The sequence below is a fragment of the Semicossyphus pulcher genome, unplaced genomic scaffold (assembly GCF_022749685.1).
Source record: "Semicossyphus pulcher isolate SPU_LCO1_2020_fin unplaced genomic scaffold, fSemPul1.0.p SCAF_7, whole genome shotgun sequence".
In the NCBI taxonomy this organism is placed as follows: Eukaryota; Metazoa; Chordata; class Actinopteri; order Labriformes; family Labridae; genus Semicossyphus; species Semicossyphus pulcher.
The window spans coordinates 22,108,293-22,129,676 of NW_027211748.1; the positions used below are offsets into that span (position 1 = coordinate 22,108,293).

The following is a 21,384-nucleotide window of genomic DNA, read 5'->3' on the forward strand; positions in this document are numbered from 1 at the left end:
AAAAAAATACAGGAAGGCATTATAACATGGAAGTCCTAGTGTACCATAAAATCTGAATATTGTGCAGTTAGATGATGTTCTCTGTGTGGATTGTGATTGCTAAAAGTCTTACACTGAACAAATACAACCATGAACTATATTATATTTTTACAATTTTGGTATTAAAAAACATTTAAAGGATACCTATTCCTTTAATTTGTAGTGTATTTTTGTATTTTGCTGAGTCACTGAAGTTGAATGGTTGCTAGCCATGCTAGCTGTCTGCCTTTGTTTTCAGTCTTTATGCTAAGCTAAGCTAACTGCCTTCTGGCTTTACCTTAACTTTAAAGAGCAGATATGATATTAGTAATGTTCTTTCAAATCTTGTTGTTAGAAACAAGGCAAATCACCTTATTCCAAATGTTTCACAGTAAAATTTATGTTAACGCTGCTTCAAACAAGCTAACCGAAAAGAGACACGCTGTGACAGCAGAAACACCAAAACAGTAACCGTCCTCACAACCCTGCTTGTTGTTTTTCCACAGAGGAACTCCCAGGTGGACGGAGGAAAGGTCATGAACGGGTTCTCGGAGTCTTACGACAGATCGTCCAGATACTCACACGGTGAGTGGTGGTGCTGGATTTCATGTTTAGTCACTGAGACCTGAGAGGGGAGGTGGGTGTGTGTATGTGTGTGTGTGCCAGGGTTTCCTCAAAGACATGAGATCACTGCTGTATTTTGGTGCCACAGTTCACAATCAAATGTCCTCACTTTAGACTAGTACTGATCTTTGAGCAAGTTAATGTTCCTGCTGGTTCTTTTTAAATACGTACAAAGGCTGAGGTATTTATCGAACAGTGCCGGAGCATCCTGACTCATCCAGCATATCAGATACATCTAGATGAAGTTACAGCAGAGTAAAACTGTCAGGATCAAGGCCTCTGGTGTCACCACGTACATCCTGACACGAACCTCTGTGTTCTTTGGCTCGGGGAGTTGCGGGGAAACAGCTAAATAAAGACGAGGATGAAGCCGAGTAAATGCATAACTATGTGTTGGGCTTACACGCTTAAGATAGGAGCGAGGCTGCCTGTGATGGCTGACCCTGACGCAGACCTTGGCCCTCTGAGCCGTGCCTCTCTGTGTCCTGTAAGTGATATCGCTCCGTGTGTTGTAGTTGACGTTTTCACCCTGTGATGTGTCGGCTGTGAGCAAGACGCAGGCAGGAATGTGAGAGGAAATCTATGGTGAGGATTACTGCCAAATATCATGGTGTACTTTTCTGAAATAAGGGTGAAAACATGTTATATCTCCAGCTTCAAAACATTAACAATCATCCTCTCATCTACTATCATAATCAAAGTCTCCTTAGCGTCCCATTTTTTTTACCAAAACAGGACTTTCAGCGTGTGATTTTTATTACACCCACTGACACACATACTGCAGGTCCCACCCAGCGCCCGTTTTAGTGGGTGACAATGTATCTGTGGGAATGGGAGGGCGGAGGGGAGCCCCAGTCCCCCACTGACTAACAGAGGTGATTGACTCAGCCGGGTATCTGCCGCCAGCCCACCCTCCCCAAAAATAGCCAAAGTCTTCCAGCGGGCTCTGATAAAAATCAGCTGTCACCGAGGCCACAGGACGAGAGAGAGTTCAGTCAGAGAAGAGCGGAGAGAGGAGACACACTGTTAGACATCACAGCGGCCGAAAAGAGTCAGACATCCAGAACAGAGGAGAGACACACAGGGAAGGGACAGAGAACAACGCCGGATGGTGTTTTAGTGAGTATCAACAGTGTTTGCTTTGTTGCTTTGGGGAAACTGGTGTGAATGTGAAGCTAATTTAACAAAAATAAATGCGACTGTATTATAATGCCAGAGGAAACTACTGTGTACATTGTATTATATTAGAGAGGGGGGTTTTATTTTGTTAAGTATTAGTCCAATCTGTGCGATAAATGTAGTAGATGCTCTTTGCTTTTATCCTAGCATTATTATGTTAAAGTTTCATATCGTTAAGTTGCTGAAAAAGCTTTTATCCTATAAATTACTAACAGAAAAAATAATTTTCTTTGATAAATTGAAAGAATAAAAGTAAAGAATAAATTATTCCAGGAACAACTTTGACCCAAAACAGAAACAACAAAACAAAAATAAGGATGAAATTAATGCTTTCCATTCTGCGTCTATTTATGGCTGCTTCTCTTCATGAGTGATACCAAAGTCACAAGCTGTTGTGGCTTCGTCGCCGGCATCTTCATTAAGTCTTAAGTGGATATCAATTTACGGCCTTTTATCCTCAGACATGTCTGGAGTGGGAGGTCTGACTTCTTTCTTTCTATCATCAAAAGCGATGAAATGAGAAGGAAATAAAAAGCAGCACATCCGTTGTAAAAGCAACATTTGATATATATAAGTGACAGAGGTGCGATGAGGCCCTCCTGCAGGTTTTCATTACAGTCTGTGAATGTGGCTACAATCACCGACAGCTGATGGCGGTGAAGGTGGTGGTGGTGGTGGTGGTGGTGGAGAAGAACAAATACCAACTGCATCTCAACATCATTTGTACAGCTGCCCGCAGCCTAAAACGCCCCCACATTACTGCGCCGCTAATAGCTCCTCTTCATTCCTGGAGAATGAACGCAGATCAAAGAGCTGTCAGCGGGAAAGGCTCTGAAAGTGTGGGAATAACCTAAGAGGAACCAGGAGTCAGTGAAGCTGAATGTCTCTTAGATAGTATTTATGATTAGACTGTATTTATACGTGAGTGTGTGGCGATGACTAGTGATGAAGTTGACCTCTCGGTTTAGGCGGTGAGGACCCGGGTGCCTCATTCTGTCTGCTCACCCAGCTATGAAAATGCTTTAAGTCCGGACTCGTGAGAGGCGCCGGCCTGCAGCTCCATCCTTTTGTCCTGCCAGGGCTTAGTGTGTGAAAAGGCGAGGTGTGTGTTCAAATCTGGACATTAGTTACAGCTGGGTGGCCCGTGCAGCACACTGGACTGTTGACCTCCAGTTTTATTGTTCACAGGGCTGTTTATGCCGAAATAATTCATGCATTTCTCATGTAAACTCTCATTTTCCTGACTGACAAACTGGTTCCCCGTTTTCATCTGATTTGTACTGAAAACTTTTATTCTTATTTAAATAACTGTTTTATTGGAGGTGAAATTTGCTCCCAAATCCAAGATCATTTCCACGTTTTTCACGAGGTCAGGCTGTCACATTCCTGCCGTCAGGTGTTGATGGTTTGATGGCAGAGAGCTCGCACAAACAATGTGCAAACAATCTGTGTGACTCCAGCTGAGCTGGCAGTTGCTGTTTTGTTTTTTCTTCTTGGGCGTCATGGCCGGTCGGTGGTATGCGGTTTGGTGAGGGTCCCTGGCAGCAGGCTGTGTGGGCCTGTTTGTCTTTCAGCTACTGGGATCAAAGCCTCTGTAAACAGCCTGGTGTGTTACAATGTTTGTCTTTAACACAGGGAATCATGTAGGTGCAGTTAGATTGAAATGGGTCAGGATACCCTACATGTAGGTGTTGTTGCAGATGAAATAGTTTCCAAGAGTTAACAGGCAGCTACAACTGAGATAAGAAAGTTTCCATTTACTATAAATAAACACTGTTAACATCACTATAAATACACACACACACACACACACACACACACACACACAGTGTTATCATTAAGTTGTGGCCGGCACTAAACGCTCTGAGACCTACTTTTGCAAGTGAGTGTTCAATCTCAATCAATCTGAACAAGCGAAAGCAACAACATTAAAAGGTTATTTTACCTGAATAATTGTTGTAGGTGATGGGAAGTCTGCCCCAATTCATTGTGACAGATTAGACGGTTCTTTCATTCAGGAGCACCAACAACCACATATACATGCTACTCAGTATATGTGCACATATAAATTATTAAATATATTCATATTCAGCCTTATAATTTCCAGAATTCCAGCATTTAAAGTGATAATCTCAAAGTTCTCAATTTCGTTCTATATGGCGTCACTTTCTGGTGTATATGTCCGACATAACCAAACGTCTACTGTTGGCTCCCTTTGTTACTGACGGACGCTTTCCTTGTTAGACTGTTTCCTTCATCTGAGCGTCGAGTTTGTTTCTTTTTCTTTGGGTTTTCACTTATTTTTGAAGTTGTATCTGTCGCATCGATCTTTTCTTTGTTTCTTCAGCCATAGTAGATTACTGTTTACTCGCAACACTTGCAGAGAGCGGAAAAGCAGCCGTTTAGCTCCGCCTACCCTCTCTGGCAGACCAACCACTGCTGGCTGAGAAAACACGTCACTAACTGCGAGCTGCTTGTGATTGTTTTGGTGAATGTCGCTACAGACACCCAGTTCATAATACTGCAAATGCAAAGGCTTTCATCAGTGGGCCATAGGCTCAATCATTGTGTTACCTCATTCTGTGATAGATAGTGACTTAACAGACATTTATTTAAATCAAGATCTTTGACATTATATCTTTAACAACATGTTTGGTATCAAAACTTAAGGGATAATGTATAGTGAGCAGGTTGTTATCGCGGTATTTAAAACAGCCATGTAACAATTCTATTTAAGTTTTGATACCAAACCATTGTTATGAAGAACAGACCGTTGCTAGGGATGCAGCTCTTATCACACAATCCGGAGGCCTGACTGTAATCATATCAATCAGGGTTCCATTCTGCGATAACGACCTGCTCACTTCATTATCCCTTACTTAATTAACACTACACATGGGTATTGTAACAATCTTTGTTTTCTAATTAAAAAATAACTTACAAATAATAACACAAATGTGTACAGACACATAATAGAAATATCATGATATGAAATTAAAAAAAATCTTTCTGTTTGTTTGTGCTCAGGAGGGTCATAGGTCAAACATTTGTCCCATATGGGTACTTTTGTTTGTCATACAAAAGTCTCACCATGCTCGGCTCTTTGGTGAGATGTTTTTAGATGGTATTTAAGTAAAATGTTATGCCTTTTATTCCTTTAGCAAAAAAAGAAGAAATTGTCTCTCCCCTTTTTGACATACAGCCGTCTTGTTCGCAACACTAATCTTTCTACTATTCAGTAAATTGTATGTTTATTTTATGTAGTTTTAAAGTTGGTTTTATGCTGTCTTCTCTTCATCAGATGACAAATATAGTCCAGCACTGACTAAGGGGGGCTCCCCACAAAGACAAAGCAGAGACAGGATATCTACGTCCTCGTCGGTGAGAGACAGATCAGCTCTCTATCTGTCAAGAGCAGCAGCCACAGACTCCACAGGAGGCTCAACACAGCCAGTGAGTTCCTGACATGCCGCTCATTCCTCCACACACACACCGAGGTCCAGGGCCTCAATAGAGAATGAGCACTATGCTCTGTCACAATAGGAGCGACTCAACATTAAACAATAAATCTATCACAAGCTTTTATTGCACAACACCTGTGCTGCATATACGTACTGTAATAGAAAATGATGTAACTTACTCATGATCTAAACTGACTGTTATTTAACTTTCTGTCTCTTTGTTCAACAGGAGTTCGTTGTTACTCCGGGAACGAGGACTAAAAACAATAAGGTACTGTATAGTTCTTTAGCATCCTTTACAACAGTGTGTGGTTGCTGTGTGCTGTGTAACTGACTCTGTTTAGCTTGTGCAACCAAAGACACAGTAAACCTTTAACCTAATACTTATTAACATACAATATTAACATTTAGATAAATGACTAAAACAAATTAACTGCTTTATGTAGGCCTATAGCACCATACTCTTTCTCATGGGCTTAAATTTGTGCATCAATCAGACATTGGAAAAAGTAACCACACCCTCAACGGGGGAGGATGAGAGGTTTTTGACTCACTTTTAACACCAACAGCGAACACTGTTGTTACTCTTAAACTTAAAACTTATACTCAACATTAATTGTCAATGAATGACTCTAAAACAATAAAAAATAAAACTGAGATGAAAATAAAATTATTAGACTACAAGCCCTCAGTTCTGACGCTGGGTCGGCCCAATTCTTATAGGGGGGTATTAAGCTAACTTCAAGCTTCATCTGTCACTCTGTGATACCTGTCGAGTAGCTTAGCATATTTTACATATTTTATTTTACTCACACTGGTGCTAGGCCCTCATACAGCCTCTGCCTGAAAGGACTCAGTCAGCTATGTCTCTTTAAGAAACCCCGCCCCCTACAAGCCCACTTTCTTCTGATTGGCCAGCTCTACGAAGCCTGCCGAGGCTGCATGTTGAAAAAACTGTTTGAAAGCTGGCGATCACAGCAGCCTGCAGACTGAAACTTCACCCACGTTTAGTCTGGACATCCAACTTTGTAACATTATATGTATGTCTTAAAATGTGAAACAGCATAATACCTCCTCTTTAAAGACAGAGCAACAACTCCTACATTTTTCAAACAATATGATCACCATTAAAGCTGCTTTAATCAATATTTCATATCAACTGTGGACCAAATTTCTACCTTGTATGCAAAAGTTGCCGCCTATGGTGACAAACCCATAGAAAACTTTAACACAGCTTTTAAGTTAAACCTTAAATCTCGGGATGATTTCAGTGTCTTTCAGCGCATTGTGCCTTTTTTTTGGTTTTGTGTTCAGCAATTTTGGTTCAGTCACACTGCGTTCATTTGTGTTTTTTCGTAAACATGAGGTAGATTTTTCCAGAAACAAAACTCTAAAATCCCACTGAGGTGAACAACCAAAGAGCCACACAACACCCCCGATAATGGGTGGAGACCAAAAACTGTGCTTAAAGAAAAGTGAATATTGGCCGTATATTCATCAAGTCCCTAGACTTTAAATATAGGATAATGTCACTCAGTCTCTGCTGTATGTGCCATTGTTTTCTAACTAGCAGAACTATAAGTCTTGTTCTTACAAAGGCAGAAAGTTACCATTAATGTAACTTAGTGCACATACAGCATATATCGCGTGTCTAGATGTGTGACGTCTGCTTACTAACAGCTATGAAGTGTTCTGTTAACCTTGGTGTGACAGAGGATGATTTGCTGTGAAAAACATCAAGCGTGCATAAAGAAAGGTAAAGTATGGCTTCACTTGCTAAAATGCATGCCATTCTAATATTTGCACATACCTTACATAATACTGTTTTAATTACTGAAACCTGACAACATTACTCCCATCTGTCTTTCATTTAAAGATGGCTGAAGCAGCCAGGAAAATCACAGTCTCACCATCATCTCATGATGACGACCTGCCCCTCCCCCCACCTCCTCCCGTACCACCTAAACCCCTCGACTATGAAGGGCCTTCAGACTTGAGTAGCCTCCCTGTGCCTCCACCTAAAGAAACCTTCTCCGGGTTTTACCAGCAACGGCAGAAAAGTGAGCTGAAGAGGCTCTTTAAGCACATCCACCCAGACCTACGGGCAAGTCTGGATCATGCTGTGGATGATGAGATACTGAGGGCAGTGCAGTCAGAAAACCCTCAGGCAGCGGACCCAGGTTATCAGGGTGAAGTGCAGTCCATGAGGTGGATCTTTGAGAACTGGAAACTGGACAATATTGGGGATCCTCATGCAACCAAGAAGCTGTTGTATGATGAGGAGTTGAAAGGTGGAGATGTTAGAGGCACCTCCTCAATGTTTGAGCACATTGACAGCTCCCAACAAATGTCTGCTAGAAGACAGACGTCTGTCAGAGGAGATGTGAGAACATCCATGTGGCTGTTTGAGACCCAGCCCTTAGATTCTCTGAGTCAATCAAAGAGAGAGGAAGGTGAACTGGTTGAAGCAGTGCTGAAAGAACCTATCCAGACAGGAGATGTGACCGGGGCTCGGCTACTTTTTGAGTCCAAACCATTGAGTGATTTGGGACGCTGCAACTCCATAGAAGACCACAGCTTCCTCAAACTGAAATCAGAGCTTCAGGAGCAGAAAGGAGACGTCCAGAAGACTGTCAAACTCTTCCAGGCAGAACCCTGCTGTGCCATCAGAGACAACAGTGGCAATATCCATGAGATTAAATCCATCTGTAGGGAGGAGATCAACAGCAGCAACATCAGCACTGCCCGATGGCTTTTTGAAACACAGCCATTGGACCTGATTAATAAGGGAACTGATGGGGTGAAAATAATTCGCGGTATATCTCTGGAAGAGGGCCACAGAGGAGGAGTTGATCAGAAAAAGTGGATGTTTGAGACTCAGTCATTTGACACGATACAAGAGGTTGTTGGAGAGGACAAGTTTGAAGGTACGTTGGCTCAATGTGCAGAAGAGGCTGACGTTATCAACAAGAGGAAGCTATTTGAAATGCAACCCTTGGCAGCACTGAAAGGAGACTCTGCAGAAAAATGTTTAGAAAAAGAAGAAATTATTGGTGGAGATGTAAAGACCTCTATGTGGCTATTTGAGACTCAACCCATGGAGGCTCTTAGTGATAGCTATGAAGTTGGGCGTTTGAAGAAAGTCACCCTTTCAGCTGACGAACAAGGAGAAGTAAAAGGCAAAAAGCAAATATTTGAGAGCAGCAGTATTCAGAAGACCACCTCGTTCAAGGAACAAGAGATTGAAAAGGGCGATGTTAAGGGATTCAAACATCTGTTTGAAACCATTCCTCTGAGCAAAATTGCTCATTCTGATGAGGAAAGTATTGAGAAAGAAAAAACAATTGAAGCAGGTAACGTAAAAGGTAACAAAGCAACGTTTGAGACAACTCCTTTATATGCAATAAAGGACAGCTCCGGAAACCTCCATAAGGTCACAACAGTCAGCCGAGAAGAACTCATCAAAGGGAAAGTCCAAAACTATAAGTGGATGTTTGAGACCAAGCCTTTAGACAAGCTTGTAGAGGGAAAAGAAAATGTTGAGGTAATCAAAGGCATCACAAGGCACGAGGATACAAGGGGTGATGTCAAGATGGCAAAGTGGCTTTTTGAGACCCAGACTATTGATGGGATCCATTCAAAGTTCAACCAGGCAGAACAGAAAGCTCCTGTTGAAGAGGACCCTCGTAAAGGTGACGTCAAGAGCTGTAAATGGTTATTTGAGACACAGCCAATGGACATTTTGTACGACAAATCAGACAAGGTGAATGATAAAGAAGCCATTGACAACGCCGATGTCAAGTCCATTACTTGGCTTTTCGAATCACAGCCTCTGGACAGCATCAAAGATGGCGAAGAATACAAGTTGAAGCTTTGCGACACCATTCAAGATTCTGTCAAATCAGGGGTTGGTGTCCAAACAGTCAAACATCTTTTTGAAACAGAAACCTTGGATAGAATAAGAAAGGGTGCAAATTCTGAACATGACGTAAGATGTGTCAGCCAGGTCAACTTCCAGTCCGGAGATGTCTCACGAGTCAAAGAACTTTTTGAATCCCAGTCTCTTGATGAAATAGGATCAGAAATGGTGACAGCATCTGATCAACAGAAACAAGATGAACAGATTGAAAAAGGTTCAGTACACACATTTACTTGGATGTTTGAGAACCGCCCCATGAACTCGATCAATAAGGACAACAATGACACAAACGTTCAGAGAGTCAGTGGTGAAGAGAGTGGTGATGTACAGAACAAAAAGTTTATATTCGAAACCTCCTCACTGGACAAAATCCACGACCAACCCCTTGAACAGGTGTCAGACTCTGTGGAACAGCCTGTGAGCAATGTCGATGTAAAGTCAAGCACCATGATGTTTGAGTCCCTGCCATTGTATGCCATCAGAGACAAAGAGGGTCAGTTTCATGAAGTTACAACTGTGAAAAAAGAGGAGGTCAAGTGTGGTGATGTAAGAGGAGCAAGGTGGATGTTTGAGACAAAACCCCTTGATGCTATCAAGTCAGAGAATGAAGTTTATGAGATCCGAGCTGTCACCCAAGAAGATGTCAAGAAAGGAGATGTCAAATCGGCCAGATGGAAGTTTGAGACACAACCTTTGGACTCCCTTACCAGCCGAGATGAGCCCTCTGTCAGAGTCATTGAAGACTTAGGAAGTAGTAATGTGCAGCTCAATAAACAGATGTTTGAATCTGAGTCAAGCAAGAAGTTCGTACGGATGGTTAGTGTCACTGATGTCCAGCAGGGTGATGTCAGGACCTCCACCTGGCTCTTTGAGAATCAAACCATTGACAGTCTGAAAGGGGAACCTGAAGAGGAAGGTCCAGTAAAAACAGTCCACAGAGAAGACAGCCAGAAAGGAGATGTGAAACGCTGCACTTGGCTGTTTGAATCGCAGCCACTGGACAAGATCAAGGAGTCTGAGTCTTCAGTGCAAGGTACTGAAGAGGAGATACCAAAAGCAGATGTGAAGTGCACTACCTGGCTCTTTGAGACCACTCCACTGGACAAAATCACTGCCAGCAGTGTTTCTGATAGCCTGTCCTATCTGTATCAAATGAAATATGTTCACTCAAGTGGCATCATTATAGAAGCAAATGAAAGCAAGAACGTTAACATGGCAAAATATTTGCTTGAAAGTAATGAAGGTTTACAAATCCAGAAAGAAGATGCTGTTGGGGGTAACATCAGGAACATCATGTTACAACTAATACTCAAACCTACCCTAAAGCCCCAAGTCAGTCTTCTTAGAGAAGTGGAAAAGGGTAACGTCAATACCACAGTAGTAGAACTTCCAGTCTACCAGTCAGCCACAACCATCACCATCGAGAGGGATCAAAGAATACAAAACATTGTCCAGATGATCGAGGAAATGCTTGTTCAAGATAAGGGTTTGAAAAAAGGAATCATAATGCAAGAGACCAAAGGGGGACAAGCCGAGATGTCAGTTTACTCACTCATCTGCAATTATGAAAAAACCGACAGTCAGGTTATAGAGAGGGGAGATGTAAAGTCTACAATTGGAAGTCTTTTAGCCACTGCCAATAGTCAGAGGACTGCTGCATCGTGTAGAGTGGACGAAAATGAAAAGGGCAACGTGAATTTGTACAAAAGTTACATTGAGAAGGGAGATCTGCACAATCTGAAAAGTCTTCATGCTGAGGCATCTGGGGATGAAGTTGATCACAGCCTTCTGACTGAAGAGCACGCTGAAATTGTTCATGGGGATGTGAAGGAGGCAAAGAGAAGCCTGTGTCAGCAAAAAGACCAAGTAGAGCGAACCGTTTCTGATGTTTTGCCAGGGGATGTCAAGAATACTAAAAAGGTTTTTGCCTCAGAGTGCTCTTTTAATGTTGACAACTGTGGTCCTAAGGAAGAAATAATCCCTGGGGACATCTCATCAGCAAAGCAACAACTTGCAGAAAAGCAACCTCTCCTGGTAGAAAAAGAGGACATTGTGGCTGGTGACATCAAGGCAACATTGCAGTCATTGGAACGTGCAAAGCAACAAAGCATGTATGTTGAGCGGGAGATTATTAAACCTGGAACTATCTATGACATGGACTTGTCAGCTGGAGGTCCTGAAGAAGAAGAAGACAGCCCTGCACAAAAAGAGGTCATAATATCTGGAGATGTGAAAGCTGCCAAAAAGTCCCTGGAAATGGCCAAGCAGCAAAGCATGCATTTGGAGCGAGAAGTTGTTGTCCCTGGAAAAATATACAACCTAAATGTCACAGCACAAGAGCAAAGCTCCTCAGCAACGATGCAATCTACATGTTCATCTTCCTCCAGAAGCCAGCAAATCAAGACAAGCAAATCAAAGGTCAGTGATGCAGGGAGAGATCGGGAAAGCTATGTTTCCTGTGACGCTAGACAACAAAGTGCAGTTATAGTTAGTAATTGTGCACCAGTGTCACAGCCACCTTTTGTAAGTTATGAGTGTAATGGTCAGACAACAGAGGAAGAGACAGAAGAAGTTATCAGAGGAGATGTGAAGGCAGCTATTAGGTCTCTGCAGAGTGCAGCGACTGAGCAGAAGCTCCTAGATAAAGAAGATATTGTAAGAGGTAATGTCCAATTGGCTCTTCAATCTCTTGAAAAGTCTAGTGTAAATGTATCCAAAGGAGACTATAAAGCTGCAATGATATACAGGAATTCAGGGAGGGCTTGTTCAGGGAGGAGCGAGACTGTTCACAATCAGTGTGTTGTGGTGTCTATGCCTCCATCTGACACAAAACTGTCTCCTTCAATTTCAGTAACCTATGAAGGACAACCAACCATTACAACACAGAATTCAGCACCCAACCCTGTAGCAAATGGATACTCTAATTCATCCAGCCCTGAGAGTGTAACTCCACCTCCAATCCCTCAAAAGACAAGTGAGAAACTGCAAGCGCAGAGGCCAGCTTTACCACCAAAGCCTCAATGGACAAGATCTGTAGTTGTTCAAGAACCGAATATTCCGACAAGACCTGCTCCTGAAGTCGCTTTCCCTATTAAACCCAACATGAAAAGTACAGCGATTCCACCAGAGCAAAGCAAACCATTTCCTTCGCCTTCTTCAGATAAACCACAAGAAAGACACGTAGTAGCAGTGCAAGACACAAATCAAGCAATTGATTATCTACCAATGGGCGCCAAGGCTCAGGAAATTAGGAAAACAACAACGCTCACTGGGAGCAAATCAGACTGTCAAGTAAAGATGTTAAGCAGCACTGAAATGGAAATGGAGAGAAATGTAATACAGAAAATAAATGCAGCTGAGGAGATACAAATGTGCATGAAGAATTATGCAGAAGAAGGTAAACATGATATGAACATGAGCCTGCAGGCTGCTCTAAAGAACTTTGAAAAACAGGAGAGTCAAACTCAGGACAAAAGAACCCCTTCATTGTCCAAGAAGGTCAAAGTAATAAATGACCACAAACAAACCCACAAAGCAGATCCTCAACAACACAAATCACCAGAGAAACGATACAGCACTGATGAGACGCAGCAAACATGGCAGACCAAAAGTCCGGTCCATGCATGCCATACACAGCAAAGTGACGTCAGTGAAAGGCAACCCAAATGTGAGGATAAAGTTGTTTTAAGAGAGAAGAAAGTAAAGGAGACAGACGATGAAAGGCGGCAGAGACTTTCTGTCCACAAGGAGGAGATCATGAAAGGGAATGTGGAAGAGGCAATGGAAATCTTTGAAAATTTGAGAAAACGAGAGGAACTGAAAGGAATTCTGTGTCAAGTGCAAGAGATCGAGGGGGAGACCTGCAATGCTGATGTTAACTCCTTGAAGACATTGTATGACAATGTCCCTGCTTGGATGGAAACACCAAGTGGTAATGCACAGCAAAGTAGAACAGAGGAAAAGAAAGTTCAAGTAGAGACACTGGACGATGACCTCGAAAGCATCTCTTCAGTTGAGACTGCATTTGAGGATCTGGAAAAGGCAAGCAAGGAAATTATGAATCTAAAGGAACAAACCTTAGCGAAACTTCTTGACATTGAAGAAGCGATCAAAAAAGCTTTGTACTCCGTCTCCAATCTGAAATCTGAGGCGGACATCGCAGGGTTGTCAGGACTATTTGATGAATCTCTGAAGTCTGAGCAAAACTTGCAACCGGCCAACAACATCAGGAAAATAAGTATTGTGTCAAGCAAGGCCAAATCAGGTCAAACCAAAGACACATCTGATGTGAGTAAACGAACTGCTTTGGATTCAAGTCTATCGAAACAAGAAGTTCCCAGACAAGTGCCCATTAAACCACTCATCAGACAGTCCTCTTCGCAGTCGTCCCCTTCATTCATCTCCATTCACTCAGCTGCCAGAAAGCCTGCTGAACAACCAAAGTCACCCATGTCAACATTTAAACCAAAAACAGAGAGTACTCTTCAGAGTATTGCAAGTAGTGATCTGGGACAGGAGTCCACTGCGACAGAGTCTTCGAAAAATGCACATAGTCCTCCACAGCGCAAGGTCAGTGTGCTCGAGGTAAAAACTGTTCCAGAGCAACCAGCAGGAATTATTGGCAAAAAGACTGTCAGTGAAACATACGAAGAGACCGATGGCTTTGGCAATGTATTTGTATCCTCAGTGACTTCAACGTTTGTCACCAAACAATCTGACAGTAAATCATCTGCACTGTTTGAAGTAGTTGGGAGTCCAGCCAGATATGAAGTCATGACATCCCCAGTAATTCGAAGATCTGGTCGCCCGTTTGAAGAAAAAGTGTTGACCAACGCCAATGAGGAAGGGACGGTGTTTGTAACATTTAGCCAACCAAAGGAAAAGCACTAAATAAGACGTGCATGAGACGTATATATTTCCTTCTTCTTTAAATTTTGAAAAGCAGTTCTTCCATTTGTGTATTTATTATATTGTTTTTATGAAAAGGTTTTGTTAGTCATAAAATTTATCTTATGAAATAATGAAAATGTTGACTTTTACTTATAAAAAATTGTCTTAGATTTTATACTGTAACCACATGATAAAGTGTTAAGGTCTTTTATTAAAGCTTACAGCAAACAGTTGATACTTTCTGTCGTGTAAATTGTCAAATAAATGAAATTTAAAAGATGGGCTGTTAAGTGAGCACATTTTGTTTTTTTGGTTGAAATTCTCTTAACATCCAGACAGCAATCCATGAATCAAATTCTCTGACAAGAAAGGAAAAAATTGAGGTATCTGTGGCTGCTGCAGGAAAATGAAAAGACTGAATGGGCTACATACCTGTCTATGTACCTACCTGCCTTCCCTTTGTGCTCTCTGCTCACGCACTCATTGCGCATGAATGCAGTCTTCCACTAGTTAAAGCTACAAGCTAATCCCAAAAGAACGGCAGAGAAAGGTAACATAATTCTCTTAGTGGTTTGATACTTTCAAAATCTAGCTTATTAATGCTTAATTTAGTTAAGTTATCATCCCAAACTTTTAGTTATGTAAAAAATATTCTTTAAACGAGGACAGAAATATGTTACTCCCAATGATAGTAGCTAATAGCATTATATGCTAACAAAATTCTGGATTGTTCACTGAATGTAAGGTTTTAAGCAAAGTGTCATCAATATCAATGTAAACACATGGTGAGAGTAGCTAAAACATTGGAGGCAATGATGAGTTACCCCCTATCAAAGTTAAAGCAAACAAGTAAAAACTAGCTAAACATTTGGTCATGTTGTTTCTACTTTATCCTGCAGCTGCTCCTCAGCTCCACTCAAGAAAACATTATTTCAAAAGTCCCCTCCCCTCAGCAGCTGATCAGAGTCAACATGGTATAATATTTAAGGATGGTATTGACAAATCAGATGTGGCCTTTAAAAAAATATTGAGTGTTGATGTAACATATTAGATTTTGAAATAAAGACAAACTGCTGGTGAATGTAGCTTTGTCCTACTAAGTCCCTATGGTGTGAAAAACAAAAGAATGAAAACATTTTTAATCCATACTAAATCAATCTATCACAGATAAAATGTTGTACACATTAAAAGATGACAGAAAAATAAAATGAAATTGAATGCTTATTGAATTTGTTTTATCATCATAGTTCCTGTCCCCTGCAAAGGAAATGTGCTCTGCCTGTTTGACACCTGTCTATCCAATGGAAAAAATGGTGGCCAATAAACTTATTCTGCACAACAGCTGTTTCTGCTGTAAACACTGTAAGAAGAAGCTCAGGTGAGATCATTTTCAAAGTATGATAAAATGCCTCAAATCAACGCTTGTAAAAAAGATATACACACTCATACTATACTAGATTCTTACTTTTGCATTCACTATATTCACATGGCGGCCATTTTCATTTGACATCATGCTCATGGTGGCTCAAATGTTGTTATAATGTCGTACTGCTACATTCCAGTTTCCAGTAAGTTGTGTTAATAAGCGGAACCTGACAAATTCTTATCATTTAGCTACTTGTAGATTAATGAGAAACCGAAATAAATATTATAAATCAGGACATCGGGAAAATCAGGAAATCAGGACATCAGGCCATATTTTGAAGTGAACTAGCCATTAGCTATCGTTACACAACAGCTAACATTAGCATTCATCCACTTCCTAGCTAACATTACTTTTACAGGGAAGCACATTTCTTATTTTCTCCTTTTCTATTCCATCGTGTCACACTAACAAACACTATAATTGACTTTCATCCACGTTCCTAGCTTGCGGGTAATATTAGCGTGTAAGTTGCTATGCTAACATTAGCTTTTGTCTGACAGTAGCCAGCAGGTATTCAAATGTCGTTTTAACTTGAAATGTGGCCGGATGTCCTTCCGGATTTTTGTTTTTTCAGTTGATTGTCAACTTAGAATTATTGAAATAATAATGATTAATAAGATACCCTAAATGTATTCACCTTACAACCTGAAATACAGCAGTACAACATTACACCAGTTTCCCACTCTGAGCATGACATCACAGGAAAATGGCTGCTGTGTAAATATATTCAATTGATACGCAAAACCATTTTTAGAGAGGATTTAACAAAATACGATATGATTATTTCAAATCTCCAATCAATTGAAATCATTCACAGAAGCTGATGTACCCCCCCCCCAAAAAAAACAAAAAACAAATTCAGCCATATTTGTTTTCAATTTGGTGTAATATTTCAAAATACTTTCTTTACTTTATTGCAGCATCCACAACTATTCATCCCTTTACGGAGAGTTCTACTGCATTTCTCACTACCAGCAGCTTTTTAAGAGAAAAGGAAATTATGACGAAGGATTTGGGCACAAGCAACATAAAGACCATTGGATTCAGAAGAATAAAGGCACAGACGAACCAGACGCTGTGTCCACTCCCAAAATTACAAAAATTACAAAAAGCTACATTAACACATCAGAAGGAATCAAAGAGTCCTTTGCTGGTGTTACGAAGTCGTCTGCAAGGGAGTCGGGTGCTGATGTTAAGGGCAAACTGACAATGAGCTGGCCACCAGAGAAGAAGAGCCCCAGGATTCATTCAGCAGAGAAAACTTATGTGAAAAATAAGTTATCTGAGATTGGCAAAACATCTCCTTTTAGTCTGAGCTTTTCAGAGCATCCCAAAACTGACAACAACCAATTCAAGATCAACATTGGAGGAGAAATGAAAGATAGAGTGAAGACGTTGTCAAGCTCCTTCACTTCAGGGGTCAGGGAACGATCAAAGACAACAGGTTATAATTCAACTGAGAAATTTCCATCAGGGGAAGCAAAACCAAGGAGTGATCCAACCAAAGACGGGAAAGACAGAGTGGACAGCATCTCGCCGGCAGACTCCAGCTTTTCTTTGATCTCCAAAGAAAAGGGTATTACTGCCGCAAACCAAAAACCAGAACAGAAAAATGTGACACCTAATTCAAAAACAAACTACAACACAACCCTAAAGAAGGTGGACACTCATCCGAATAAAGCTAAGAAGTCTGTAAGATTTTCTCCAAATGTTGATGTTGCTCAGTATGACCTGTCCCCTAAACTGTCCACAGGAGACGAAGGTAAAGAGCACACTACAAAGCCTTCAGACAACACTGAACAGAGCATGGTGAATAAATCCAAGGATATAAATGATGACAGTGACAAAAATAACGCTCTTCATTTGTCAATTGAGAGTGAAAATGAGGTGAACCTTGAAATCCCTGATTATAAATGCAATGGCGAAGCAACCAAGACATTGAACCTAGAGGACGCTGTTGAAATAGAGAGCAGTTTAAAGGTCCAACAAACAGATGTAACCATTCTGAATGGAGTTGCAGAAAGTGTTGAAGAATCACTTGATACTCAGAGTTTCACTGAAATTGTTCAGTCAAATCAAGAAGTTGCGATACACCAAGAGCCATCTGGGATATTGGAAGTCGTTCCAAGAAATGTCAACCCATGTGAACCAGAAAATCAAAGTACTCCTACAGAACAATTGAGCAATGAGGAGGCCAGTCTTGTCAAGAATAAAAAACAATTTGAAAAGACCGACTCTGCCAATGACCAAGAGAGCGGTAGTCCGAGAAAGCCTGTTGCCAGAACAAGTTCTCTGAAGGGATCTGCAAAACCTGCAGAAAAGACAAAGGCCAAACTGGGGTCGTGGTCCAAAGGAAAGAGTCCTTTGTCAAAGCTCTTCACATCAGGTGGAAGTGACAAAACAACCAAGGGTGAAATGAAAGAAGCCAAGAAACCAGATGCCAAACCTGGTGGTGGACTCCTGGGAAGACTGTTCCAATCATCCTCCGAGAAGACTGAGGACACCCCGAAATCTGCAGCACAAGATGAAGGAAAACAAATATTGGCCAAAACAAATACTGATGACAAAACGACAGAGGAGATAAAGCAGTCTGCTACAAAAGAGACGCTAAAGAAAGGTGATGTAGTTCAAGTACCAGCTCAGGAACAAGAGTCTATGGAGCATTCTGTAGAGCCCAACACACTGGAGAATAACAAAACTGAGGCTGTGAGCAAAGAGCCATCTGTCTTGCCTAAGACATCAATTGACACACCAGATGAGCTAAAGGCTCAAGAACAAATTGATACGAATCCAACTGATAATCAAGAATCACATTTACAAAGCAGTTGGTCTTCAGGCCTGTCGTTAACTGATCCTGATTCTGAAAGGGCTGAGTCTAAAGATCTTCCCATTACTGTTGCATTGGTGGACCAAGCATCCCAGGAGTCAATCAGTCAGCTAATAGAAGAGCAAAGTGGTGTTAAAGTCTTAGAAGCTCCAGTTAGTGATAGTATTTTCGGAGATATTGACAGTTCAGCCCCTGTTGACCCATCTGTGATTCAGATAAATGCTGATGAATCTGCTCAAACGCCATATGGACTACTGGACACAACAGACGAAGGAGGAATCGACCTGTTTGGTGGAGCGCTTCTTGATCCCAACCCTGGACTTCCTCAGGTTTCAACTGATCCTTTAGGTTCGCCTGACTCTCAAGAGATTTTTGTGAACGACCCAAGCGATCCATTTTCAGCTCCCTTAAGTGTAATGGCTCCTACTGAAGTTGCTCCTACTGATGCTCCCACTGATACTTTTGACTTGTTTGACTCTCAACCTCACTCGATATCGGCGAACAATGAAGTGATGCTCGCTTTGACGGATCCTCCTATTGACCCTGATCCAGCACCTGTTAACCAAACTGAGGATCCTTTCAGCCCAAGCAGCCCGACAAAAGAGCCGGACACCAACTTTGACATATTCGGTTCAAATGACTTCCTGTTCACTCAATCACCTGCTGTCAATGTGCCTCAAGAAGGAGCTGATGCTTCCACAAACCAACCGCCTGCCTTTTTCGACGACTTCTTTGGAATCAGTGACACCTCAGGCAGCGTAGATGTGTTTACAGAGCTGCCATCCACTCCAGGAACCAGCAACTCACTGAATGATCTACTCGGTTCAGATGCATTCTCTGCTGCTGCTCCTTCAGCGCAGGCGGATCTTTTTGCTGCTGACATCTTTGCATCAGACCCGCAGTTGCTCCCAGTGTCAGAGACAAGTGATGTCAATTTATTTGGGGACAGTTTTTTAGTGTCTGACAACAACGGCAGTGAGCAAAAAGGAAAGGATACAGTCTCAGATAGTAGCTGGATGGATGATTTACTCGGATAAAAGCAATGAGGAGTTTACATGATGATGATGTAAAAGACATGGGATGTGAACATGTTTCTAAAATGCACTTAATAGATATAATAACCACTTAACAATTGATTAGTGAACACAAACATTTTTGCATTTTATATTAAAATCTGTTTAAAATCAAATCTTTAACATTGATGCCATTTTATGACATAGATTGATTTTCTTAAACAGTTAGCACAAAGAGAAGCATGAAATGTCAATGTGCTAAATATCTTTATTTTAAGTGATTTTTGCATGAATGAAATGTAAATAAAATAAAGAATCAAAGTAATAACTAGATTTAATTCGTCTGACATTTTTTTTTACATTTGAAAAAAATTGTAAATATTCTGATATTAACTTTTGTGATCTGACTGTATTTATTAATGATTCATCTGTAATAAAATATTCATGCTGATTTTTCCAAATGTCTGCCTAAGTTTTAAGTTTAAATATCCTTTAAATGTGGACAGAAATACTATCTGACTCCCAGTGATTGATAATTTAAGCATTATATGCTAACAGAATTACATTGGAGGTAATGAAAACAAAGTTAGCAAACAAGTAAAAACTAGCTAAACATTGAACACTGAAGTTTGAAGAACACGTTTGTTTAATGAACACTTTAAGTTTAAAATAAATGTATACACCAGAAAGCATCACGTAAAATTCTGCCTAAACTGCAGGACAGACCTTTATTTTACAACGCTCTTAGATCTGACATTTTATGACATTTGATCACTATCTGAGTAACAATTTAAATTTAAATATGTAGCTTTAGCTAGCAGCCACATAGCTTAGGTTTAGCATAAAGACTGGACCCAGGTAGCCTGACTCTGATCACATGTCAAGACCAGCACTTAAGCAGTGGCTTTCTGAAGCACTGTCATACACAAGTTTTTGTATGGATTAAACAAACAAAATAAGTCAGCAGTGTTGGGGAGCAACGGCGCTACAAGTAGCAGCTTTATTAGCTTAAATACATTCTCGGCACCAAGGTAGTAGTGTCCCTGTTTTCTTAATTAAATAGCTTATCAGTAGCTTAGCTCTTTAAATGATAAAACAGTGCATTAGTGTCCTCACAAGATGACATCAAACTAAGGATCAGCAAAGATCTTCATCTTCTCTAATGACATAGGTACTTTATGACGAGGATATCACTCACCTATCCTTGGGTTTACTTGAAGGAGAGAGGCACATTCAGGTGACTCCCAAATAAGCTAACAAAACCAACACCAACCAAGCTAGCCATCACCAGTGCAGTCTGCAAACACCAGCTAGCAACTTGAGCTAATTACAATACATATAGGAGGGAAGAGGTTTGGGGGAGAGTGGGGAAAGTTGACCCACTTCCTGTTTTTAGTGATATTACGAGTGCCTGTACCAGCACTTGTGTTGCATGCTCTGACAGGTAGGATCTGACCTCCCTCATGCAAATCGACATGACCGAGTAATCGAGGCCCCGTTATAAAGCATAACGTGTATTTAAAAATAACATAATTAAAGCCTTGACTTGGAATTAGATTGGTCTACCAAAAAACCATCAGCTTATATGTAGCACGCTTCTTTTGGCCTGTTGCTGTAGCTAAGCTTGCTACATTTCTCTTCAGTGTAGTAAAGATTCACAATACCATGGTGTAACTTGTAGCTTAGCTCAATGTATTTTACAAAGTAGCTTTCCCAACACTGTCGATTTGTAAGGATTAGAGGGTGCTGTTACCTTATGCCAGAGCCAGGCTGACAGCCCTACTGTGTTCATTAGTTTGGAAATGGAAGCATTATATCACTACAAGGAGCTTTTAAAATAAAGTTAGATTTATTTTTTGGTCAAACACAAGTACAAATGTTATTTATATCCAGAGTTATATACAGTGAATGAATTCATTGTAAACACTTGATTTGTCATATTAATACCATTATACAGTGTGTGTATCATGTTTATATACAAAGTGCACCTTAGTTGAATAAAAAAACTACGAGTGAAGCAGCACAGG

At 40.9% G+C, this 21,384-nt stretch overlaps 2 protein-coding genes across 2 annotated transcripts; both read left to right on the forward strand.

The window, feature by feature from the left end:
- Nucleotides 1-5,244: 5,244 nt before the first annotated feature.
- xirp1 (xin actin binding repeat containing 1) lies at nt 5,245-12,141 on the forward strand. Its single transcript, XM_069684959.1, has 4 exons — nt 5,245-5,274; nt 5,512-5,553; nt 7,159-11,619; nt 12,053-12,141. The coding sequence occupies exons 3-4, from the start codon at nt 7,159-7,161 to the stop codon at nt 12,053-12,055; spliced, it is 4,464 nt and encodes a 1,487-aa protein (XP_069541060.1). The 5' UTR covers nt 5,245-5,274; nt 5,512-5,553; the 3' UTR covers nt 12,056-12,141.
- A 239-nt stretch (nt 12,142-12,380) lies between these two features.
- Nucleotides 12,381-14,109, forward strand: LOC138611741 (xin actin-binding repeat-containing protein 1-like). The gene has a single exon (XM_069684960.1). It carries the CDS (start codon nt 12,427-12,429, stop codon nt 14,089-14,091), a length of 1,665 nt encoding a protein of 554 aa, XP_069541061.1. The 5' UTR covers nt 12,381-12,426; the 3' UTR covers nt 14,092-14,109.
- The last annotated feature ends 7,275 nt before the right edge of the window (nt 14,110-21,384 follow it).